Source organism: Calypte anna, chromosome 28, assembly GCF_003957555.1.
Source record: "Calypte anna isolate BGI_N300 chromosome 28, bCalAnn1_v1.p, whole genome shotgun sequence".
Lineage (NCBI taxonomy): Eukaryota > Metazoa > Chordata > Aves > Apodiformes > Trochilidae > Calypte > Calypte anna.
This window is the reverse complement of record NC_044273.1, coordinates 3,394,070-3,419,214: the sequence shown is the minus strand read 5'-3', so window position 1 is coordinate 3,419,214 and position 25,145 is coordinate 3,394,070. Positions and strand designations below refer to the sequence as shown.

The 25,145-nt window shown below is 44.9% G+C and overlaps 2 protein-coding genes across 4 annotated transcripts; one reads left to right on the top strand and one right to left on the bottom strand.

Moving 5' to 3' along the window:
- Positions 1–526: 526 nt before the first annotated feature.
- SUGP2 (SURP and G-patch domain containing 2) lies at positions 527–17,196 on the bottom strand. Its single transcript, XM_030466506.1, has 11 exons — positions 17,110–17,196; positions 16,751–16,872; positions 13,997–15,703; positions 12,576–12,693; positions 11,369–11,889; positions 11,073–11,184; positions 10,057–10,574; positions 9,101–9,165; positions 8,323–8,459; positions 5,088–5,208; positions 527–4,905 (listed from the first exon to the last, which is right to left on the bottom strand). The coding sequence occupies exons 2-10, from the start codon at positions 16,863–16,865 to the stop codon at positions 5,088–5,090; spliced, it is 3,414 nt and encodes a 1,137-aa protein (XP_030322366.1). The 5' UTR covers positions 16,866–16,872; positions 17,110–17,196; the 3' UTR covers positions 527–4,905.
- Positions 16,910–25,034, top strand: ARMC6 (armadillo repeat containing 6). 3 transcript variants are annotated; one of them, XM_030466510.1, is made up of 8 exons: positions 16,910–17,026; positions 18,288–18,443; positions 18,827–18,909; positions 19,534–20,104; positions 20,724–20,869; positions 22,166–22,297; positions 22,773–22,910; positions 23,744–25,033. In XM_030466510.1, the coding sequence occupies exons 2-8, from the start codon at positions 18,323–18,325 to the stop codon at positions 23,954–23,956; spliced, it is 1,404 nt and encodes a 467-aa protein (XP_030322370.1). In that variant the 5' UTR covers positions 16,910–17,026; positions 18,288–18,322; the 3' UTR covers positions 23,957–25,033. The 3 variants fall into 3 exon arrangements, with proteins under 3 accessions (XP_030322370.1, XP_030322369.1, XP_030322367.1); XM_030466509.1 differs by lacking the exon at positions 16,910–17,026 and adding an exon at positions 17,373–17,491; XM_030466507.1 differs by lacking the exon at positions 16,910–17,026 and adding an exon at positions 17,627–17,790 and having other exon boundaries at positions 23,744–25,034.
- Positions 25,035–25,145: the final 111 nt, after the last annotated feature.

The following is a 25,145-nucleotide window of genomic DNA, read 5'->3' as shown; positions in this document are numbered from 1 at the left end:
GGAACAGCCCCGCATCCCCAGGGCACAATCTCGGCGTTACCCCGGTCAGGACCGCGGGGAAGCCGCTGCTGAGATGGAATCTTCCCCCTGCCCAACTCCCTCGGGTGTTTCTCTCCCTTTCCGCGCTCAGCAAACCCGCGGATGTTGCTCACGGGTCCCAGGTCCTGCCCTCCCCTGGGTAAATACCTGAGCAGGCACCAAACAAAGCCCCAGTTTGGGGATTTTCTTCCACCCTCTTAATTCTCTCTCATTTTAGACCCTTGATGAAAATCTCCCTTTGCCACCCAGGAATTTTTCCCGTTTCTGCCACATCTTGCCAAGTGTCCAGAGAGAGGATTTTTATTAAGCCCACAGATCAGTCCACAGCCGATTTCTGCCCAAGAGGCAGCTGTTGGAAAAACTGGCTTTGTATTTGCTGCTCTATGTGGCAGGATCTTCAAAGCCAAGCTTTACCTTGCTAATAATTTTCAAGGAAATGAGCACAAATCAGGCAGAAAAAGCTGAAGAGAAGAGCCAGCACCTTCTTAAACAGCAGTAACTTTATTGCCCACAGATAATGCAAACATTTTCCACCCTTGCTGCAATTCAGCAAGTTACCTACTTAACAAGGTTCACAAAAAAACTATTTATTTCAGAAGTACCCTATTGTTTTTGAGCATATTTTCAGTCGAGGTGTTTTATTATTGCTCAAATCTACAGTCTGGTTGTGATTGGCCACTCAGTCATGAGATATGCAGAATTCAAGGTGATGCAAGACAATCAGGAATTCATTTTTAATTAGAAAATATACCTGGTTGTAGGATAGAAAAGAATCCAAGAGAAGAGTATTTGAATTTCTGAGGCCAGACTTCCTTTGGGGTACAATCCATCAGGATTAATTTTAAAGCAAAATGGAACAGCAACAGGAAAAAAAAACTGTACATTGATTTTGAGGAGTAATATCTCAGCAGAGATTAAGTGTTCACACTAAGGATGCTGTAGTGTCTTCTAAAAAAACAAAAGAAAAATAAAGAGGAAAAAATGGCATTGGTGTTACACCAAAGAAAGGCTTTGAAGGAAAAACAAAAAAAAAAGAGGGAAAGATATCTTTTAGTCCAACACAATTACTCCAACCAGTGGATTATTCACTGGAATTCTCTGTTAGGGCATCTCCCCCAAAATGGGGATCTCCTAATTTCTCTCCAACGAGAGCAAATGTCCTTTCTTCTAGAACCAGCTCCTTACCTATAATAAATCTTTGAAGGAAAAGGAAGAAAAAGTTGTAACCAGGGCTTGAATTTGCCTCTCTCAAGCTTTTCCTAGCTGTCAGTATGAAAGGGTGAGGAGTCCTGGCTGGGATCTCTCACAAATGAACACTCTCACTTTACCTCTGGATAGAAAGCAGCTGCACAAGTGTTTTACATCTCAGTTCCTTGCAGTTTTCCCCCTCATATCCTGCCTAAAAAAAAGGAATTTGAATTTAAAAGGCAACAATAAAGCACGCAGAGATGTAAAGGGAAAGTTTAGCTGTTCTGAAGTCAGTACGCCAAGAAAATCAGAGAGACAATTAAATCCTGGGATTATGTGAATAAAAAAAGGTGAAATTTGCATTCTGTCTGGGGCACAATGGTTTGGGGATTCATGTGGAAAGTAACACTGGTGTGTACAGATTTAATACACTAGAAGAATACTTTTTTTTACATGAAAAAGTAACTAAGATTTAGTGGGTATTCTCAACAGAGACTTTTAGCAGCACAGAAACAGAGGGACCCTCCTTGAACACCAGAAAATCCTGCTTGACACTAATTAATCATCTGAGTTCCACTTGGTAGTGCCAAAATGATGCATATCTCTTACAAATGGCCAAATTCACAAGCAAAACATTGCAACCAGAAAAAGTGTATAGTTCTACATTTATTGCAGATATTAAAAGATTAACAAGGCTAACATGTTTACTTACACTGAAAAGAAATGCCAGTTATCCAATTAACATAAGCATCTAATTGTCACTAGCTGAGCACTACTCCCAATTTGCACGGAACAGAAACCAGCAAATTGCTCTACAAGATTAATGGCAAAGAAACAACCAAAAGACAGTAGACACACCACTGAAGTTAGTTAAAATGTTCACTGAAGCTTGCAGTCTTCATGGAAGAGAGCCTGGAACTAAAATAACAGAAAAGAAGCTAGTAAACTTGAACCAAGGCAAGGTATCTGCAAAACAAATGTTTCACATGTACAAGTAGTTAAAACTTTCAACTCAGAAGCTGCCTGCAAAAGCAGGTCAAAAATAAAAGGAAATTCCTGTTGCAAAAGGAGTGTGAGGTCTTGGTAAAACAAGATAAAAGTGGCAAATGGTAACGCAGGTGAGAGCAGCACTGGAATCTCAGCACCAGCACTGCTCTGCTGATTTCTTGGCCAAAATTCAAGTTTGGCACAAAAAGACAGAGCATCCAGGGGAGCAGATGAAGATTTTCCCAATGCTCACCTTTCTTCTCAAGACAGCATTACAATCGGAATGGAATTGCCCTGAGGAAGGATGATCCCATTTTCCAACAGTTTTCCCAGGTTGGGGAAGCAAGTGTTTGGCAAACAACACCCTGAAAAGGTCCCACAACAGCCTCAGGTTTGAGCTTGGGCTGAAAGGGTGGATTTCAATCCAGTGTGAAGCTCCAGCTTGTGCCCTTCTGCAAACTCAGACCCAAAGAATCCTTCCAAAATGGAAATGGGAAAGAAGAGGTGAACTCAAAAGTGTGGACAGCAACAGCTTTATCACTGAAACTAAAAGGAAAGCTGAACCCGTTGAGTGGGTCTGAGGAATAAATCAGAATACTGGTGCCAGGCTGGGACTGATGGAGCTCCTTTTCCAAAGGTTCAAGTTCTACACTGGAAAACTGCTAAATAGGCACAGGAAGGAAAGAAGGGCAGTGAGAAACACCCAAACAGCAACTTAACAGGTAGACAGACACTGCCAAATCCTGCAATTGATGATCTTCCAAGTAGCCTGTGGTCCAAAATGTGCAAGGACTTTCAACATCTCCAAGTAAAGCCTCTGAGAAATGTCTGGGCTCTCAAGGGGCCTTAATCAAGTGTGACAACCAAATTTATAAGTATTTATAGCCCTCATGCTTCAAGTTCTTGTAGTGTAAGGGTGAAGAAACCTGTGATGTTCACAGGAAAACAGAACTATCAGTGTATTCTTCTGTATCTGCCATCGTGGTTTTGTTTAGTGAGTATGTGCTTCAAGGCAGCTAAAACTGAGTGCTCAGCAAAATGACATGATTTTGGTTTCAAAGACCCATACAGTAATGAAAAAAAACCCAAAACAAAAAACCAACTTGCATTGGTAAACTAAAACTGGTTGCTCCAAAGCAAGGAGAAGTTGCATTGCTACAGAACAAAAATGCAGACACTCCCTTTCAACCAGCAGGGGCTTTTAATGGAGAAAGAATAGCATTTTGTTCTTCAACCAGCAGGCACAGGCAAGTTGATGACTGAAGACCACATTTTCTTGCATATTTGTCAGTTAGGGAGTTGAGATGCTGCCACATTTCTGGGGGGTGGTGTTAGTGGTGTACCACAAGCTCTTTGCTCTACAAGAAGCAGGATGAAAACAACAGCAAGACAAGCTCACTCCTGGGAAGCAAAACATGCATCAGGTCAAGAGCAACTCTTCAAAGAGAACTTCAGTGAAGTAGGTTCTGATACTACAACATTCAAGTGAAGGCTTTGGACTAGTTTAGAAAGGTGATGAAGAATGAATGCACTAAAAAGTGCAACACTAAATTCTGTCACTTTCGGTGATTCCAGTCCCAGATCCCTTATTGAGGTGCAAGTCAGGACAAGATGAATGATTGGACCTTGAGTGTTTGTGGTAACACTGTGAAATCTTTCTTGTCTTCAGAACTGCTTCACCAAGCAGTTAAGCAATGCTTAACTGCATTAAGTCTTCTTAATGCAGTTGTTGAAGCATTCAGTCTTCTCTGTCAGGAAGTTCTGGAATAGTCCCTTTTTTAAGGTTTTTTTTTTGTCTTATTTCTTGGGATTTTTCAATAAAAGAACTTCTGGCAAAGCAAATATTTAATAGAAACAGAAATTACTATACTGATGGCCTTATAAACTGATGATCCATTTCCAGGTGATTTCCAAATATCTTACTTCCAAGTATTTCCTTAGTATTTTCTGCAGACAGATGGATCTCACCTGCTCCTGGTTTAAACTTCTTTGAGAGGAAAGAAATCATTCAAGAACTTGTTGGAGAAGAGCTGCAAATTTGTGTAAAACCCAAAAGTACACATAAAACATGTACTACTTGTTCATTATTATGAAAAACTTCAGCAGCTGAGGATTTCAAGGAAGAGTTTAGTGCTTTCAGGCGTGGATGAACTCAGTTATTCATCCTGCTCTTAAAGTCTAGAACCATCTACAAAGCAAGCATGCAGGTGGACTCATCTTGGAAGTGGTGTTTGGAGGAAAGGAAACTGCTTTATGCAGAAGATTAGCCCATCAATAAAATGTAGTAAAAGAAAATCTGAACTGCCTTGCAAGAAGATCTGAATTTGAGAAGATTCTTGGCTTCAGAAAGGATCAGAGCCAAACCACACGTTTCATGTTGCTTTTTCTGGGGTTTTTGGGAAGCCATCTCATCACCAAACAGGCAAACTTGGCCAAAGAGAGAGGTAAACAGGCACTTCTGAGAACAAAGTCAGGTGTTTCTTCCTCAGAAGATGGCATCCAAGTGGTTAGCTTGCACAAGTAAACACAAGACTAACTTTCATCTTGGAAAACGCTTTAATACATTAATATTCAAGTCCACTACTAGAGAACAAAGTGCTCTTCATACTGGCATACTTGGCTGAAGATCTTTCACACAGCAGCCTTTGCATATCCGTGCACTTCCTAGCGAGCCAGTCTCTTATGTCAGACCTAGGAAGTAAGATTTGGGGTAATTCAGCAGTTCAAAGCAAGTCTGGATTTTCAGGAGAGGCTAGGAAGGCAGAGACACTCCTGGAAACAGTTAATATTTGTTTGGGAAGGGAAGACTTCAAACCCCCTGGTATTTTAATGTTTGCAGGAATTGACAAAGCAGAGGTGGCTGAGGCACATACCTATTTACTTGCTCTTTTCTGCCTGTACATTTGTATCATTCTTTGACGGAAAACATCAAATGCATCTTCTTTATTTTCTTCCCCTGCAACACCCAAGCCCTCCCCTGCAGAGGTAGCACCCCTAGGGAGCAAAATGAATAGTTAGAACACTCTGTTTCTGGTAACATTTGCAGAAGAGATCTAAACAATTGCTTCCAACACAGACATAATTTCAGTGGAAAGTTATTGGGCTTTGTCTGGGGGAGAAGGGGAGCAGAGTCTTGGTACCTGACATAGCAGCTCAACTGTAACACAATTCTCACTGCCCATTCCACATGCAAATACCCACCAGAAGAGAAAGCTCTTGTGATATTAAGGGTGCAGTGAAGATAGAGTCACCTAATTTCTTACATGAGCTCTTCTTTTAACCACTTGATTCATGCTAGACTTGATTCCTTTACTCCTCTGGAGAAAAGATCTCAAAAATTGCCTCGTTTCTTACATTCCAAAAATGACAGAGAGCAGAGATGCTGAGGATTGAGTAGGGAACACCACAGGACTGCATAAAAGATGAGATTTTTACCAAGGGGATGTCAGGCTGATCTTTAAAATTTCTAGCTGAAGTCTTACAGGACACACAGCCAAACCCTGGAGCTCCTGCCTTTCCAAGAAAAACAAATCATAACCTCATCTCTCTTCAGCCCAACATGCCAACCAGACAAGCCTCAACAAACCAACTTTCTGCCCTGGAAGTAGATGGAGAGGATGACCCAGAAGAATGCAGAGATGCAAATAACTGAACCCCATCTCTTCTTTCTCCAGGCTATGAGCACAGAACACAGACACTACAAAGCTCAAGTTAATGAAACCTCTGCCACAGGAATGATCCTCACTGCCAGTTTTATCCCCCCAGGTCAGCTACAATCAGATTATCTAGTAAAGATTTTATTATGGGAAGTAAGAAAATGTAGATGGCCCTACATCCTGTGCTATCAGGGTAGAAATCTGAGGACCTTAAGTAGAATAAAGAAAAATGGCTTTTATCCAGTTTCTGTAATAATAGGTCCACTGAAGCCAAAGAGATTGTTGTGCAATTCTAAAAGTGTATTCACAGACTCTGAAAAAGCAAATTCAACTTTGCAGGCCACAGTAGAAACCCTGGGTGCTTTTTTTTTTTTTTTTTCCTTCTGAATGGTAGAGTGTGACTTGGCAGCTTTGCTTTTTTAATCTTTTATCATATTGCCTGTTTGAAGCAGACTCTCCATTTGCTGGTTCCATTCCACAAAGCCTGCTTCATATTTCTAAACAAGAACAGATTATTCTTTTTCCTATTTACACCAGAGTTCCTCTTCTACATTACTTTCAGAATAAAAAAAAAAACCCACTAATCAAAGACACAGTTACTCAGAGGAGGGTCTATCCCATAACAATGTGCTGTCTTTGGAGGGTGGTTTATTCTTTATGTTTTTTTAAAACACCTCTTGAGCTGTAGAATTGGCCAGATGGGACAAATTACTTCTCAAGACAGGGAACAGCTCACTTTACTAAAATGAAAACTGCACTTATAATTTCTGGACCCATCACAATTGACATCTCTTTTACAAGTACCATAAATAAAAATACCCTCAAACCTGGCAATATGACTCAGCCAGAGCCAATCTTTAAGCTTTCCTAGCACAAAAAGGACTTGAGTTCCTTTGCATGGCAACTGATGTGCCTGAATACCTCTGGTTTAGATACCAGTGTAATAAAATGATCAAGATTTGATGTACAATTGGAGACTCTCCAGTTATTAATCCATCCCTTTTAGCTCAGAGAATGAGATCAGACAGCAGAGGGATTTTTCAGCAAGTCATCAATAGAAGGGCTGGTAGTTTTCAGAAGGGGAGGAGAGCAGAGGCTACAGATTTCTACATAAAAAAACCCTGCACTGCACTAAAACAGCTGACAAGAGACAGCAAAATGCTCAGATGCACTGTTCCTTCATCCTCACTGAGCTGTTCAAAGAATAACCTTGATGGGGAAGCAGAGAGAGGGGCACACCAGGAAATCATCACCAGTGTGGAGTTCTTTCTGTGCTAGAGAAAAGGTCAGGGTGGTTTCACAAGAGGTAAAGAAAGAAGTTCTTCACTACTCCTGGTGGGTGTCTTTACAAAGAGTGATGTGGCAAGATTCAAGCTGGAAAAGCTCTACTTCCACTTATTCAAAATGCAGTTCTTAAAAAAAGATGGCCAGGAATTTCTACAGAGTGGGCAGCTAACTGTCAGACCAGATACAATCAAATCCCTCATGAGCAGTGCAGCAAAACTTGTGCCAGGAGCTACAGAAACAAAAAAACCTCCTCATCTGTTTGATCCCAACAAGTTTTGAGGTTAAGAACCAAGGTTCTAACACTGGTGAAGACAAATAAGGTGAAGTAAACTGTTTTCTCACTGCCTCTTTGCTGCTGAAGAGGGAAACAGAGAAAATCTGGTGATGGCCAAAAAAAACAAAGGAAAAAACAAAGTGACCAACCAGAAGTATCCCACCAACTGAAATGAGCAGTACTGTCCAGGGAAGAGAGAAATCCCTGGAGAGAAGCAGACTGTTAAATCAAGGACTAGAAAGCTTGTGAAATGGGTTCAGAAAGAAAGAATTTCTGCCTCCTTATTCAGTCAGAGAGTTGAAGGAGGTGTTCTCTGTGCTGGCAGCAGTGGACACTGGAGACAGCAAGCTGAAAAGACCAAATGAAGATTCAAAATCAAGTTTATTTAAAAGGAAAAAGCACACTTACCTTCTGGCAGATGCACTTACCTCTTTCAGTATGCAGTGGAATGAATAATAATTAAGAGTAAAAAGAAATGTGTTGCCTAAGCCTGGTGTCTGATGTTCCTAATGGCTATTTATACATTATAAGTGTGAGAAGGAGATTCCCAGGATAATATTAGGTGTTAAAAAGAAAAACCCCAACAATCTGAAATACACTAAACAACAAAAAACACCTCCTGAAAAACAAGGGCACCCCTGGCTCTTTAGAAAGTGTCCTTCAGTGGTGGCAAACTGGATGGCAGGAAAGAGCCACTTTCCAGAGCAGACTGCCCAGCCAGAAAAAAACCCCTGTGATGTCTCCACACTCAATTTTGCTGAGGCCAGAGGCAAGAAGGAGCCAAACCATGGAACTGGCCACATCTAGGTGGGTTAGACAAACATAGTTACTGTGGGAATCCCAGCCTTTTCCAGAGCTGCCAAATTTCTGTCCTGTGTTCCCATTACATACACTTTGACAGGCTCTCTGATTCCTTTTCCTCGTGTCCCAAGGCCATGTCCTTCTTGCCAGCCCATCTTCTGAAGCATCTGGAAACCCACGTTCCTGTTTGTCAGTTTCTTGTGTGAAAATTCTAAATCTTTTGGCTTCTGCAGGGAGGAAAAAGAGAAAACAGGGGTTTTTTTGGGGGTTTACAGGGAGATCATGTATTAAAAACCCCTCAGCCTCCCCCTCTTTAAACCAAGTGTTTGAATTTCTGGATGTACAGAAATACCTCCTCAGCAACACTTCCCTAGTGACCCAGGAAAAGCTTATCAAAGAGTAATCTGCCTTGCCAGTTTAAGAAATAAAAATATATATTCCAGGTACCCAAAGTGTTTGTTGCATTATTAAAACAGCAAAGAACACACCTTCCCATTTTAAAAGGTAGTTCTTCTTTTCCAAGAACAAACACTGCATGATCTGGTGACTGAATCCCAATTTCAAACCCAGCAGCACCCAAATCACATCTCACCAACTTTAGAAAATCAGAAAATATTTCCCAGGCAGCAGAGCACTGATGTCTTTGTTGGGTTTTGTTGTTTTAAATAGAAGATTAACACACAACTGTTCAGTTGTGCTCTAACCATCAAGAGGTCTACTTTTTCCAGAGGTAGTGAGGTGGCTCTCCTCAGATTTAGTCCTCTGGTTTTCAGGATCAGGTTTTTGAAGCTGTAATTTGATTTTCTGACACCACATTGTAAAGAGAGCTGATTTCAGAATGCAAGGGCAAACCACAGTAATTCTTTACCTTCTTCTTCTTTGTGACTGGGCAACCACGAGGCCTATCATAAGCAATTCTGACAGGTTCGTGCACTGCAAATCAAATCAATGACAACATTCAGCTGGAAAGAAAAACAATTTTAATATAGAACTCCAAAAGCACATCTCAAGTGGCACTCCTAACTTTAAAGCTTTGGCCTAAACTCAGCAGGAATGTGAGAGAGCAGAATAAAATAAAATAAAAAACCAAACCAGAAATAGTAAGAACTTTTTTCCTCCTCCACCACAAAAAAAGGTAATTAGTGGTTGTGTGTAATCAGTTTTGGAAACACCAGGCCAGGAGGACACTGAAGTTTGAGAACACTCTAAGGACTTCAGATATCTCATTTCCCTGAGCTTCTGGAGACAATTCAGACCACACTTCCATGAGGTTGTTGTAAACCATTTTCCTATCACAAATGACAACCTTCACCAAGAAAACTCATTATGTAAAGAAAAGATATTTGTTAAAGCAGCTGCTGAGCACCTATGATCAACTTGAAGCTACTTCTCTCTCAACTGTTGTGATATCAGAGCCACCTCTGGTGTGGCCATACTGACAAAATCTGACAGGCCAATCCAAAGTGTTTGTCAAACACTCCAAATATGTTCAGTGCTCCACTTATGGCTGTGAAACCTTCCATATCCTGATAAAATAAACCCTGCAAAAATGACTGCTGTGGGTTTCTTAAGCAGCAAAGAGAGGATAACAGTCAAGTGTTCTTAGAGAATACTTGAAGAATGATGTTTGACACAAACTCTGCTCTTGGTCTGTATTACAAAACTTATTACTCAGCTCATTCTGATTCCACAGAGTGAATGAGCCTCTGAACATTGCCTCTGTTTCCCTGCTAAAGAAATGGAATTATTTTAACAATCAGCAACAAAGCAAAGTCCAGAAATGCTGCAGCAACACCTACAAAGTATCTTTTGAGCAGCACTCACCTTTTGGTTCTTCTATGAGACAGATCCTTTTAGAGGCAGGGATCATACCAACTTTCAGAGACTTGCTGCTGATTCGTTTGCGGGGAAACAGGGTGCCAGGAGCAGGAGCTGATGCCTGTGTCGACAGATTTGGTACAGCACTGTCAGAGGAGGTGGCTAGCTGCATTTCACCTGCTGAAATTTCCTCTCCTGTCCTGGCAATCATCTCTTCAGCTAGGTTTTCCACACTTCTACCTGCTGAGATGTCATCCTCTTCTCCCTCCTCCGTTTGCTCCGTTTCCATTCCTTCCAAAGGCTGGGAGGTGTCTTCCTCAAACTCGCCCTCCTCCTCGTTATCTTCTTCCTCTTCTTCCTCATCCTCTTCCTCCTCTGAAATATCCACGTTTCTCTCTTCAGGCTTAGAACTCTCCCCAGCATCAGCTGCTTCTGACCCAGCACTGAAGTTTATAGATGGACACAGTTCATAGACTTTCATTCTGTAAAACTTGAAAGCAGAACTGGTTCGGTCCTGCAGAAACCTGAGCAAAAAAAAAAAAATAAATTCAGACAATGGAAATGATATCAGAGAGAGATTTTCTGAAGCAGAATTCTTTGACATAACAAAGAAACTTCTGAATAATTTTTTCCAGGTGGTAACTGACAATGGAGCACTCAGGCCACTGCAACCAAAGCCCCACTTCAAACAAGTAACACAGTGGAAAATATTTTGGCAGATATTTTGGTGGAAGATGCAAGCTGATGGCTTTGCATGTAAAGGAAAAAAAAGCATTTATCAGTGCATGTGCACCTTTGGGAGAAGGGTTTTTCTTCCTGAAGGAGTTCAGATATTCATAATTAATGGTGGTGCTGGGCAGGACAACAGGGAGTGTTGCTCAAACCCCTCTCCTCCTAAAGACACTGAATAAAAGCACACACCTCAGCAGTCAGTAAAGGGAACATCTCCTTGGCTACTGTTTAGATGCATTTTGATTTTTCTTATCAGCTCAGGCACACAGATAAACATGGAGGTTACTCACCAAAGGTCTGGGTTGTCTGCACTGTTGTCTATGCTGAACTGCTCAATTTCAGGTCCTACCTGAGCAACAAACTTGGCAAGTTTCTCAGCAGTTTCCATTGTTTTAGCATCCACTGCAAAAACCAGGATGTTTGTTAGCTAGGGCTGCAGACTTGGAAGGTCAGCACAGTTGAGAACCAGCTTCTTTAGCAAAAGAAATTATTTTTAGACTTCCCAGCAGAACACTCAAGTCATTTTTATTTTTTTTCCCCTCATACAATTTACAAACTTTAAATCCAATCCTGAATCTTCACTTACCATCAGGGAACTGAGAGGACAAAGGTGGGAAAAGTTCAGGAGGTGCCAACAAATCCTCGGAATCCAACAAATCCTTGGAATCTGCCCTTTCTTCTGCTGGCAGAGAACCCTCTGAGCTGGTGGCACACTGTGAGGATGAGGTGGTATGGAGGGGAGAATTCTTCTCAGCTGGGCTGCTCTCTGGCACAGGAGGCTTTGACTGGCCTGACCCTTGCAGTTGCTTGTCCTGGTGTTTCAGCACTGTACCAGCTGAGAGCAGAGTCTGTGTCCCAATGGTTGCTCTCCTCCCCTTCCTTCCTCGAGTGCCATGTTGTGTGCCAATCCCAAGCCTTTTTCTTTTAAATAACCTTCTCTTAATACTTGCAACTTTCCTGGCATACAGCATGGCCCTGACTGATTCTGTGGCAGCTTCTTCAAGTGTTCTGCCCTCACCACCTTCCTTTCCAGATGGCCTCCTCTGCATCTCTGCTAACTTCAGTCTGTAATATTTGTATTCTAGGCTATCTTCATCAGACAAGAACCTGAATCAAATCAGATAAAGAAAAGGAAATGAAAGCACAGCTGATCTCAGATTCCCAGATCAGACAACTCACAGCAGGAATCACTCCTTTTTTTTCCAGGGGATGCACACAAGTTGCTCCATTAAACCTGCAGAGGTTTTTTTTTTACTCAGAGCAGCAGCCAATCCCCTTCTAGAGCAGTCAGAGTGCCAAGCAAATAAATGGTGGTGTTGACACAAATCATTTCCTGGTAATTAATCAGCTGTGCTGCAATCCACACCTGAGGAGACACTGCTGTATTAAAAGATCATTACACTTGGAGTGTCTCAGCTTTCTTTTCCCCAACATTACCCCTAAAACACTCAATCAGAGGTCTGTTACCTTACTGTGTGTTTGCTTTGTCTACACCTGCTCATTATTTTCACCCTGTAAATGTAAATTACTTGTAATGTCTTTTATTAGGGTTGAAATTAGAGGCACTATTGGCAGATCAAACCCAAGGTGATCTCCTAGACAAAACAGAGGCAACAGGACCATCCCCAAGGCCATCAGGAAGCAAAATGAACCCAGGAAACATTATCAAAAAGCTGATAAAACATCCAGCAGGCATCTTACAGCCAGCTAACAGAAAACTGGATTGAATTAAATATATTCCAAATATCTTCATCAGAAAGAAGTATTGTGACACAGTGGTTAAACACACCTACCAATATTCAGGACAGTTCTTTTGGGCATTTCTCTCTTTGGCAGACAAGGTTCCTGAAACAATGCTGGTCACCAGCTGGTCAATTATTTCCACAACTTTCTGATCAGCTCGCTGGGGGGCTGCAGGAAGAAATCAAATAAAATCCACTCAGTTTATTATTCTCATCAACACAGTATCAATATGACAGCTTTTTTTTTTTTTTTTCATGTATTTTTCAAGCATTAATACAAGAAAATAGTACAAGAAAATAGTTTGCTATTTTCAAGCATTAATACAAGGAAATAACACAAGAAAATAATTTGCTATTTTTAAAGCATTAATGCAAGAAAATAAAGAAAATAATTTGCTATTTTTCAAGTATTTTTCAAGCATTAATACAAGAAAATAATACAAGAAAATAATTTGCTATTTTTAAAGTATTTATACAAGAAAATAATTTGCTATTTTTCAAGCATTAATACAAGAAAATAAAGAAAATAATTTGCTATTTTTCAAGTATTTTTCAAGCATTAATACAAGAAAATAATTTGCTATTTTTCAAGTATTTATACAAGAAAATAATTTGCTATTTTTCAAGTATTTATACAAGAAAATAATTTGCTATTTTTAAAGTACTAATACAAGAAAATAATTTGCTACTTTTTAAGTATTTTTCAAGTATTAATCCAAAAAAAGGGCTGCACTTCATACTAAAATAAGTTCAGGAGACCTCAGGAACTTTCTGAATGTTTCCTCAACTCAGTTGAGATCCTAAAGCAGTTTGTTAGGTGGGGCACTGTGTTTTAAGGAATTTATCCTGTGCCATCCTTTCAAACAGTTGCTGCACCAAAAGGATTCTGTGCTAAATGAGTAGATTTGAAGAGCTCTCTGAAGGGGAGAGTTCCAAACTGAGCCATTCCTGCCTTTGCTGCAGAACCTCCCTGCCAAAAAGTTCAATTAGGAAAATCCAGATGAGCAGAGTGATGAGTAAGGACACTTCAGAGAGGATGAAGGAGATGGCCTAAGGCAGCAGAGGACAGACTACTCCTGTAGGTGGTAGTAAATAAACAATTTTGAAGAAGTAACTCCTGCTTAGATGCAAAAACTGACTCCAGGATGTGGCCAACTCCAGCTGTGCTCTTGGCCTCCCTACTTGGAGCTGCTGCACAGCTGGAAGGTGAAGCAGTGGGGCAGAGGGAAAATCTTGGGTGTAAAGAATAAGCAGGTGCAGGAGAGGAGAGGCAGGAGACATATTTTCAACCACAACTCTCAAAGTGACAGCTACAACAGGTAGTAGTTACTACCTGACTCAGCACTGCTAGGGACTGACATGGAATTGCCAGAATTAGGAATTCCCTGACCTAAAGAAATGATAATATTATGATAAAATGCTAGCAAGAAGTAAATTCTACACTGCCAAGGGTCTCAGACCAGCTGACTCACTTGTAACATTCGTGTCAGGTTTTTGGAGCTGCCCCATGGACTCAGGTTCTGGTTTTTTCATCTGAATTGGGTACCCACTCTTCTCCAACCAAGCCTTCAAGTTCTCAATGTACTCTCTTCCAAACAACGTCGAATCATCAAAGTTTGGGAACAGTGTTGGTGCTGGTGCCATTTCCTGGAGCCCTACAGCTTCCAGGATCTTTTCTTGCCTAAAAACAGAGGCCAAGGCAAAGGTCTGACCCAGAAGTGCTAAAGACTTACGGCAGAGAGAGATAGTGGTCTCAAAAGCAGTTGCCATTTCTCTTGGGTTACCAAACCCACTGGTTTTAATGCTCAACTCATAAGCATTGCAGGCCATGAGCAGAGGGGTGACACCTTTCAGGAGGCGGTCCTGGAGCCTCATGATGTATTTATCAAAAGGTTTGATGATCTCAAAGAAACAATTCTTTGTTTTCACAGCACCCTTGTCCAACAGCATGTTTAAAAACTCGTTGTCCACTTTGGGAGTTTTCAGAGCAGCGTGTTGTAAGCTCTTGATGGTGAAGAAACAGTAATCCCTGTGTTCTGGCTTTAAGGAGCATTTGAAGGAAGCCAGCATTTTTGCACAGGTTTCTGTCTCCAGCTCAAAGAGAGCTCCAAAGAGCCGGGAAAACTCGGCGTCGTTTTTTATGGCGTGGAACCCAGCCCACTTTATAATCTCTATCCCAAACGTTGAGAAAATGTCTGATTTGTCCACGAGGTCAAAATTGAGGTTTCGGAAAACGTGCGCAGGCTTTTGGAGCCTAAGAAGAGGTCTCTGGGTTGTCAGGGTTGGCCTCTGATTAGGTCGTGGAGGTAACTTTTGGTTAGGGAGCTGGGTGGTCACCGGCCTCTGGTTGGGTCGCTCTGCAGCCTCTGGTGGTTGGTCAGGTTGCAGGTCTGGCTTCTGGTCAGGGCCCAGGGGCAGTTTTTTGGGGTTCCATTTCTTTAGGGGACTTTTGATCTCCCCTTTGAATACTTTTGTTTTAACAGCACCCCTTGTCAGACGTTTCCCTCGCAGAGCTCTCCCCCTGCCCATGCTGCCTCTCCGCATCGGGGGTCGGAACTCGCCGTCCGACGGAATTCCAAAGTCCACCTCATACTCCTGATTCTCCACGTTGCCATATTCATCTTCCATGAGTCCTGGCGACCTAAAATCACCCAAAATATCTGAAGAACTAAAGTCAGTTTCATGGGGTCCAGCAGATTCCCAAGAGTCAGGAGGGCCATAGTCCTGGTCGTGAGAAACCAGGCCCCCGTACTCCCGGTCGTGAGAAGTCGGGCGCCCGTACTCCCTGTTGTGTGAAGTTGGGTGTCTGTACTCCTGGTTGTGTGTAGCTGGGTGCCTGTACTCCTGGTTGTGTGAAGCTGGGTGCCTGTACTCCTGGTTGTGTGTAGCTGGGTGCCTGTACTCCTGGTTGTGTGAAGCTGGGTGCCTGTACTCCCGGTCATGAGGTGCTGGGTGGCCGAATTCCCGGTCCCGAGAGGCCGAGCGGCCGAACTGTTCCTGGAAATAATTCTCTTTCCTGATGAGTGGACTCGTGGATCTGTAGGAAGGGCCTGGGTAATCCTCCCGAGGGTCTTCACTCCACTCATCGTGGGGGTGGTGCTGGGTGTTGTCAAGAGGGTATCTTCCATCATCATGAAAGCTGTCTTCGTATCGTGGTCGTGGGACGGGCCTCGAATGAGCTGTGGGGGTAAAAACACAAATACACCAATGCCAGGGATATGAGGGAAAAAAAAAGATGAATCAGCACCTCAAAAACTTCTGGAGGTTAAGCACATGTAGCTACCTTTAGCATATTCCCATTTGCTTTCTTACACACTGAGTAATTCAGAAGGAAAAAGCAAGTTATTAACACCTAAGCACACACAACAACAACAACAACAAGATTTAAACTTCTACTCTACTAAAGCCTCTGCTATAAACTCCATTTTCTGTTTGCTCACAACTTTTTCAGCCCAGGAAGATGTGAATGTTGTGCTCCAAGACTTCTACCCAGATTTCTCAGATGTAAAAATACCAAACCCATGCACCCTCTGTCCCCACACACGTCAGAATTCCACAGCTGAACAGGAGAGCTGAGTTTCTACAAACTCACACACAATTATCTAAAGTAACCTTCAAGTAAAAAAACACTAAAATTAAAAATAAATTTATTGGGAGCTTGTACAACTTCAGGAAAACAGAAAAGATCTCACTCTAAAACTCTCAGTTTCCTATGGATTTAATCCAAGTTATTTTTCTTGGCGTTTTAAATATCAAATTTAGCAGGTAAAAGAATTTTCAGGTCATGTTTTGTACACATTCACAGATTAACGTTCTGGTTTTAGCTTCTTCTGCAGAAATAACACGAAATACAAAGACCCAGAGGCTTCAAACACACTCCTACATTTACTTATCAGACAGCAACAGAATTCCATCCTGCAGGAATGTCTCTGGAGACCACCCTGAAATTGAACCCACTCTCGGTTGCAGCCTGGAGAGAATTCCTTTGTTTCAAATTCGCTGGGTTTTTTGATTTTTTGTTTTTTTTTCCCCTGAAAATCGCATTCTACGTTGGAACAGTCAGTCGTACCCTTGGTCTCTTCCATACAAATGGATGTGGAAAAACACCGGCATCAAACCCCACGTTTTTAGGCACATCCAACACAAATGGAAGGCAACGAATCCGGCAGAGCCCTTCCCAGAACAACCGCTGTAATCCCGGGCACGTCACTCCGCCTTCTCCTTACCTTTAAAATGATGGATCGTGTCCTGCAGAGCATCACCCCGCTCCATCCGGTACCTTTTAACTTTATCCTGCACTACAGCATCAAACGTCTCCCGTGTGATCCGCCGAGAGGCCATTTTTATCCTGGAGCAAAACACCACAAAGCCGTCCCTGACCGGGCAGGGAGCTTGGGGACGGCTCCTCCCGCTCCCGGTACCTTCCCGGCTCCCCGGAACCCCCTCCCCTTATCGAATCCCCCTCCGCAAACTCCGAGGTGTGCGGGGAGCTTTGACCTGAGGTAAAACCCAGCGCTGAGAGGGTCTGAGGGGAGGAGGAGGAGGGGGGGGAAGCGCGGTCACCTCCCACCTTCCCGCCCCTCACCGGGTGACCCCCGGCAGCTCGCTGCCCCCCAGGGATGAGAGAGGAGGAGGAGGGAGAGGCCGCCCCGCCCCGCCGGGAGCTGGCCCTGCCCTCACCGAGGCGGTGCCCGCCGCCCCGCCGCCTCCCCGCAAAACACGGGGGGGGCTCCCAGAAAACCCCGCAAAGGCTCCGGCTCTGCCCTGCCCCCCCCTCCCCTCACCCCACCCCCTTCCCGCCTTCACGTTCCCAACTCCGCTCCCTCTGCGCATGCGCAGTGCGGGTCTGCCCGCGGCGCATGCGCGGCCGCCTCATCCCCCTCAGAGCTGCGGGGGGGGGGGATTGCGGGGAAAGCGCCGCAGCGCGGTACCGGCGGGGAGGCCGCGGTGCTGGGTCGGACAAGGCGGTAAGGAGGAGGAGGAAGGGGCGTGAGAAGGGCGGGGGGGGGAAGCCCGCAGCCTTCTGCTCCGCCCCTGAGGCCTCAGGGACCGCCGCTACCGGGAGGGGATGGGGGGGGAAATGGAGCACGTGATGCGCAGCGCACATGCGCAGTAGCGCGGGTCGGGGTCTTTTTCGCGCCGCCCTGGTGTCCCCAGGGGGACGAATCTGGCACCGCCGCGCCGGCTCCGTACGGTGGCCGAGTGGGGCCCATTCTCTCCGCCCGCCGCTCTTTGTCAGGCGGGAGGAGTCCGTCAGGGAGCGGAGGTGGGTGGTGAGGAGAACCCCCCCCCCCCCCGGGCACCCCGCAACTCCCCCGCAACCTCCGAGCCCTTCCTGGGCTCTCTTTGGGGAGGGTTTCGCCGGCAGACTGAGGGGCTGGGCCCGCCTTGGGCTGTGGGGGGGAACCGGGCCCTGCGGGGGGAGCGGGGAGAAGCGGGCCGGGGGGTTCCGGGCTGGGTCAGCACTCGGGGGGTGCGGGATTCGGGGCTGCGTGTGGTTGAGTGGGTGAATTGCGGGGTCAGCCCTGAGATGGGAACACTCCCAGCTGCAGCAGCATCCTCCCCATCCAAATGCTGGGCCTCTGGAATTCCTCATTTCTTGTAATTTCTAAAAAAAAAAATAAAATAAAGAGCCCGGCTTTCCTTTGGGTGGTGTATTTTGGTTTGCTAGCTTCTGATCTGCAAAAGAGCGAGTTGCTTCCTTGGGTTCTGGTTAAAATTGGAAGGTTTTGCACCTAAATTTATGGATTATTTTATTCCCAGGAAAAGGAGGAGGCAGTTTGCTCCGTTTGGGTAAAATGGGCTCGAAACAGATTGCGCAGGAAACCTTTGATGATGCAGTGCAAGAAAACATCACGGAGTTTGAGATGGATCCAGAAGAGGCTGTGAGGGAAGCTGTGCAGCAGTTTGAATCCCAAGGTATTGTCAGTTCCCCTGCTTTTGCAGCTCAGGTTGTTACAGACTTCAAAACCTCCGTGCAAAGCTTGGTCACCCAGTGCTGAAAAGGAGTCTTTGTGCAATAGAACATAGACACTATTAGTGCTAACCTAGATTCAAGGAGTAATTATGACTGAAAACCTGCTTAGAGTGAAACTGCAGGGTCAATTAAATGAAACTCTTTGTTGTTTTTTTTCCCCCAGTTGACATTTAGCTACAATTCATGCTCTGTTCCAGGATGTATATAGTTAGAATTTAGCAACCTTGACCCATGTTTTACCACAAGTTCATCCCTGCTCACTGTGCTTGACAAATTCCAAGCTCCTGTAACTAATATTACTCTTGGTTTTGGTTTTGTCTTTCAGGTGTTGACCTAAGCAACATTGTGAAAGCTGTGCAGCCTCCTGCCTCTGAAAATGGGCAAAGGCAGAAGCATGAAATTTTGCTGGTAGGAGCACAAATTGATGTTTTCTTCAAAGGATCAGGGTTATATAATAGTTTAAGTAATAGTCTAAGAATTATGAGACATATTTTCTGCCTCTGTCCCATTTGTGAGCTTTTCCACCAGCATTTGATCCCATCTGTTCTTCAAACTAGGAACAATATGAGAGTTCACTGAGCTAGCTTGCACTTTTCAGTGGAAACATCTGTGTAAATGTGAAATGCCAGTGATTTACAATAAATGTAGAATGCTGTGTAAATGTAAAATGTTTGCTAGGAAATGCAGAGCCTCTTTCATAGCTTGGAGTCAGGTTCTGCTCTTGTTGGGTAAACTCAAACCATAGGAGAAGTGCGGTGACAAAAAAGGAGAAGTCATCCAAGTGGTGGCTGTTACTCCAAGTAAAAAGCTCCAAGTGGAGCTTTTACAGGAGAACTGCAGTGCAAAAATGAGCAAGTAATCCCAGTGGTAGCTGTTGTTGAGCTTTTCTGAGGGATGAGAAGGTTAAACACAGTCCCTTCCCAGCAAGGCCATAAAAACACACGCGCACGCCACCGACCCCAGGGAAAATAAAGATTTCTCTTTACTGTTCTTTCACACTTCGTTTTGAAAAGTCACTCTTGTTCTCTTTAGACTTTAGATTCCCTGGGGAGAGCTGTAGCTGACTCTGATCTCCCCGAGATGGCAGAGCAGTTGGTGGTCTTCACTGAGCAGTGCAAGGAGCAGCTGGCATTCCGTTACCTGGCGGGGCAGAACGGTGCTTACCCCGTGGTCTTCTCCGCCTGCCAGTTGGCTTCAGGAGACAGAAGTTTAATGCTGAAAGCCTTTTCTACTCTCTCTGCCCTCTTGGATGGGCAGCCAGACCTTCTTGACTCTGATGGCCAGGAGCTGCTGCTACAAACTCTGAAGGAATTCAAGGAGGATGCAGAGATGGTGCTGGTGGGGATCCGGTGTGTCCGGCACGCCTGCCTGAAACACGAGCAGAACCGCCAGGACTTTGTGAAAGGTGGGATCCTCCCAGTCCTTACTGGAGCTATTATCCAGCATGGAGACAGTGCTGATGTTGTCCGAACAGCCTCCTCAGCCCTCAGAATCATGACCTTTGATGATGACATCCGTGTGCCCTTCGGCCACGCTCATGACCACGCCAAGATGATTGTGCTGGAGAACGACGGGTTAAGAGTCCTCATTGAAGCTGCAAAAGGTAAAATTCATTCCCTGTGAGTGTTGAGCCCAAGTCTTGCATCATTGTAATGAAATGAGGCAACCAGGTGCCACTAATTACCAGGCAGTGGGCATGAGCTTGTGTTAAGCCCACCTGTGCCTGATCAGGGCGAGCCCCAACTGTGCATGAGCAGGATTAGGGCGCCAATAAAAGGAGGTCATGCCCACTACTTGGTAATTAGTGGCACCTGGTTGCCTCATCATCTGGGCTTTTCATGCCTCAAAACTCTGCTTTCTCCTAACTTGAGGTGGTTCAGAAATTTACCACTAAAGTGATGTTGGATTCTTTGGATGAAATGTGCCCCAAGAGAGAAAAACAATCCAGCTGCTCCAGAAGCTATCAGCAGCACCCAGGTGACACAGCTATTTGTCAGTCTATCTAGGAAGTATTTTACAGCCCAGTGCAGGTTTACAGGCATATTATCCCTGCTGAGGTGCTGCATTCTTGCAAAGAAAAGATTTTATCTCTGTCTAGATACAGGGTGTCATCTTTGCTGATGTGTTTTAATGTATAAAGTGAAATTCAAAGTAAACCACCTTGATTCTGCAGCTCCCCCTCCTTCCTTGTAGTTCCTGCACTCATTATCTCTCTCCTGCAGCATTCACAGATAACTCCAGTGTTCTCAGTGAACTCTGTGCCACCCTTTCTCGCCTCTCTGTCAGGAATGAATTCTGTCAAGAAATTGTGGATCTTGGGGGCTTAAATTTTATGGTGGCTCTCCTGGCTGACTGCATCGACCACCCGGTGAGTGGGATAGTGTCTTTGGGCCTTCTTTACAGTGTGAAGTCCTGGCTGTGGCTTATTTTAGGTGCAGGTAGGGTTGAAACCCAACCACTGATCCCTGTTTCCCCACAGAAATGGGTGACATGTGCTCTGTCAGATAAGGACATGGAAGTTGTGAGCCCCTTGCTCATTGTTACTTTCTTTCTCCTCCACGAGCAGAACTCTGCTTGCTCCAAGAAAAGCTGAGCTTCTGTTTTATTGCTAGAATAGGTTCAAGGAAATTCAGATGCTCAGATGGTTGATGTTTAATTTTTTTTATATATATATTTTTTAAGCTGCTTTGAAAACCTCTGCCAAAACCCCCCCATTCTTTATCCCTTTGTCTTGCCACGCCAGCGTGCCTGAGTTGCCCCTGGCTCAGAGCAGTGTTGCTGCTGAAAACTGGGAGTTTTCAGAATGGAGTTGCCTGGGATGGGGGGAATATGTTGTGGTTGGCTTCCAAAAGCCTCCCAGCTTTGCAGCTTTTTAAGCAGCTTTTCCTTGATGAGTGCAGGGCCTGGTGAAGCAGGTGCTGAGCGCCATCCGACCGGTCGCAGGGAACGACGACGTGAAAGATGCCATCATCAATGCTGGGGTTTTCAGAATGGAATTGGCTGGGGTCAGGGGGGGATATGTTGTGGTTGGCTTCCAAAAGCCTCCTAGCTTTGCAGATTTTTAAGCAGCTTTTCCTTGATGAGTGCAGGATGTGGTGAAGCAGGTGCTGAGCGCCATCTGAGTGGTTGCGGGTAACAACAATGTGAAAGATGCCATCATCAACCCTGGGGTTGGAATGGAATTGGCTGGGGTGAGGGGGGATATGTTGTAGTTGGCTTCCAAAAGCCTCCCACCTCTGCAGCTTTGCAGCTTTTTAAGCAGCTTTTCCTTGATGAGTGCAGGACATGGTGAAGCAGGTGCTGAGCACCATCCGAGCAGTCGCGGGCAACAACGATGTGAAAGATGCCATCATCAATGCTGGGGTTGGAATGGAATTGCCTGGGGTGGGGGGGATATGTGGTGGTTGGCTTCCAAAAGCCTCCCACCTCTGCAGCTTTGCAGCTTTTTAAGCAGCTTTTCTTTGATGAGTGCAGGACATGGTGAAGCAGGTGCTGAGCGCCATCTGAGCGGTCGCGGGCACCGATGACATGAAAGACCCCATTATCAGTGCTGGGGTTGGAATGGAATTGCCTGGGGTGGGGGGGTTGAGGATATGTTGTGGTTGGCTTCCAAAAGCCTCCCACCTCTGCAGCTTTTTAAGCAGCTTTTCTTTGATGAGTGCAGGACGTGGTGAAGCAGGTGCTGAGCGCCATCCGAGCAGTTGCGGGCAACGACGACGTGAAAGACGCCATCGTCAACGCTGGGGGCACAGACCTCATCGTGCTGGCCATCAGCCACCACCTCTCCAACCCTCAGGTACCCCCAGAGTCAGGTGGGGAAGTCACCCGGGAATGGAGATGGGGTTTGGGCTGTGTCACCTCCTCTGGTGAAAGGGAACAACCCACGGTGTTGCTGGGAGCAGACGCGTCCCGAGCACAGCTCTGAAGTGGTTGTGGCTGAGCAGTGTGTTCAACCTTCAGCAGCCACTTATTTTAGAGTGGTTAAGTGTGTGTTTTGGCAAATATCTGGGTAAATGTGAAGGTTTGTCAGCTTCATTACAGGAGGGATTTTTTTTTCCCTCAATCAGGCTGGGTGGTGTTTACACCTCTGGGGTGCCAAGCTTCCTCGACGTGCTGAAAATGCAGAAAACTCTCTGAAACTTTCAGAAACTATCTAAAAATTGGCCCAAAAAAAGCAAAATAAACTCTAGCTTTTCTTTCTGTTTTTTTTTCTCCACCAAAACTACATTTGCAGCCCAGCCCATGACCCTCTCTTCCCCTTTGTCTTGCAGATCTGTGAGCAAGGGTGTGCAGCCCTCTGCATGTTGGCTTTGCGCAAGCCAGAGAACTGTAATGTCATCATGGAAGGTGGTGGGGCTTTGGCAGCCCTTCAGGCTATGAAAGCACACCCACGAGAAGTTGCTGTACAGGTATTTGCCTCAGAGCAGTTGATTATTTATTCAGGATTAGTCTTGGCTGTATTTGCTGCTTCAGTGGGGTTTTTTAGCCTTGACTTGACAAATCCCCTGTGTGCGTTGGGAATTCAGGGCTCCCAACATCTGTCACTCTGCTGTGGTCAGAGCAAACTTGTTGAGTTTCTGTTTCCAACTCACCTGACTGCAGCTTCAAGTGATTGTGAAATGCCATGCCTCCCTCCTAAGCATTCCTTTTCCTCCTCCTTGAAAGAACAGCATGAGGATAAACTTTTTCAGCCCATTCAGACTCTGGCCATCTCCAGAGTCAAAACACCTCCATGGCAAGAAGCTGGCTTCTGGTTTCTCAAATAAGTCCCAGTAGGTCTTATGGCCACTTTTGTGCTCTCCAGAGTATTAAAATAACATAGAAAGTGTTTTCTGGAAGAGAAGTCTGATCTAGATGCCTGGAACAGCATCCAAGGAGGTGGAAAAGTGGGTCTGCTATAACTAGAGGGGTTTGTCTTAGCATTGTTTAAAATCAGTTGGTATTGCCTGAGATTTGCTGGCATTCTGGCAGAAGCAGGAGGTTTTATTGCATAAACTTCAGTGCTTTCCTCAGGTTTTATTTTCATATATACAATCTAAACTTGTAGAACTTGCTTCCCCCAAGTTTATATCGGATAAACCTCAGTGTGGAATAGCAGTCCTGCTTTCATCCAGGGATTTTATCCTTTTAGGAGAGAGCTTCTTCCTCTCCACAACATCTCAACCTTAGCTTGACCAGAAAAGGATCCCACAGGGGTGGTTATTTCCCTGATTTCTCCTTTTTTTTTCTTTTTGCTCCTCAGAAACAGGCGTGCATGCTGATCCGCAACCTGGTCTCCCGGAGCAGGGACTTTTCTCAACCCATCTTGGAGATGGGAGCTGAGAACCTGATCACAGAAGCTCGTGCAACACACAGGGACTGCGACGACGTGGCCAAAGCTGCCCTGAGAGATCTGGGCTGCAAAGTGGAGCTGAGAGAGCTGTGGACAGGTCAGAAGGGAAGCCTGGCTCAGTGAAATCCATCCAGACATCTCCATCTGTGAAATCTAAAAAAAAAGGGGGGTGGGGTGGTGGGGAAAACAAACAAAACCAAACCAACAGTGGCATGGATTAATTTTGCAGTTCCATCTGGAATATCTGAAGCAAATGCCTGGCTTGTGAGGCTGCAGTGAAGTTGTTACTTGGGAGCTACAGCTGAAATGGCTTTATGCATTCAGGCTGCAAACCAACTCTGTAATAATCCTTCCCCCAAATCATCTAATGCCTGCAGATGATCTGCTCCCCCCCCCAGGTGTTCTGTATCTTCCCTGTGTGCAGAAAGGGCCGTGCCCAAGTGCTCTGTTCCATACATTAAGAGCAAAAGTGGCTCTTTTTCTGGTAGGAGTTTGGTACCTACCGTGGCAGCTGGTTCTGGTTTGCTCCTCCGCTCTCTGCTGATGGAGACCAGGAGCCTGGTCTGCTGATGGGATGGATGAGGAGCAATCCCATCATTTGTGGCTCTGTTCTGTCCTGTTGTACTGTTCTACTGTTCTTTTACTGCTGCCCATGTTCTGTGTTGCTGCTTGGTTTTGGATTTTCAGCCAACGGAACATTTGGAGGAACAAAAGCAACATTAATTAAGGATTTTGGGATTGTGTGGCCTAAAGCAAACCTACTTTATGTTGCCATTTGCATCCAGGAGGAAAGTTCATGTTCTCTTTTCAGTGAGATGAACAAATCAGGGACTGGCTGCAAGGGTGGTTGTTTTAAAGCAGGGACAAGCCAAGCACTGGGAGCCTGGGCTTTGATTTTATCTTCAGCAAAAAGCACTTCCCTGAGTGCAGGGGTGCTGTAACTGGTGTGAAGAAGCTCTGTGCCTCCTGGAGAAGACAGCTCTGGAGATGGGGGCAAAATGGGTGAGGTGAAGCATCCAGACAGGCTCTGAAGTCTCAGCTAAAGGTTTCTGGGTGCCCCTGGTTCGTTTGGGCCCTGTTACCTGCACTGCTCCAGTGCTGAACCTTCCTCCTGAGCAGCTCCTGATGTTGTAACTCGAGTGGGTGTTTTCTGGTGTGATGTTTGCTGTACAAACGGTGACCCTATAAAACCTGAAAACGTTACAAAGGGTGGTTTGGCTCTTTATCTGGAGCCTTTTTTTCTGAAGGAGGAAGAAAAGAAAGATTTGTGGAAATACCTCAGTGAGGAGTTTGGAAGCCAAGCAGCCACCTC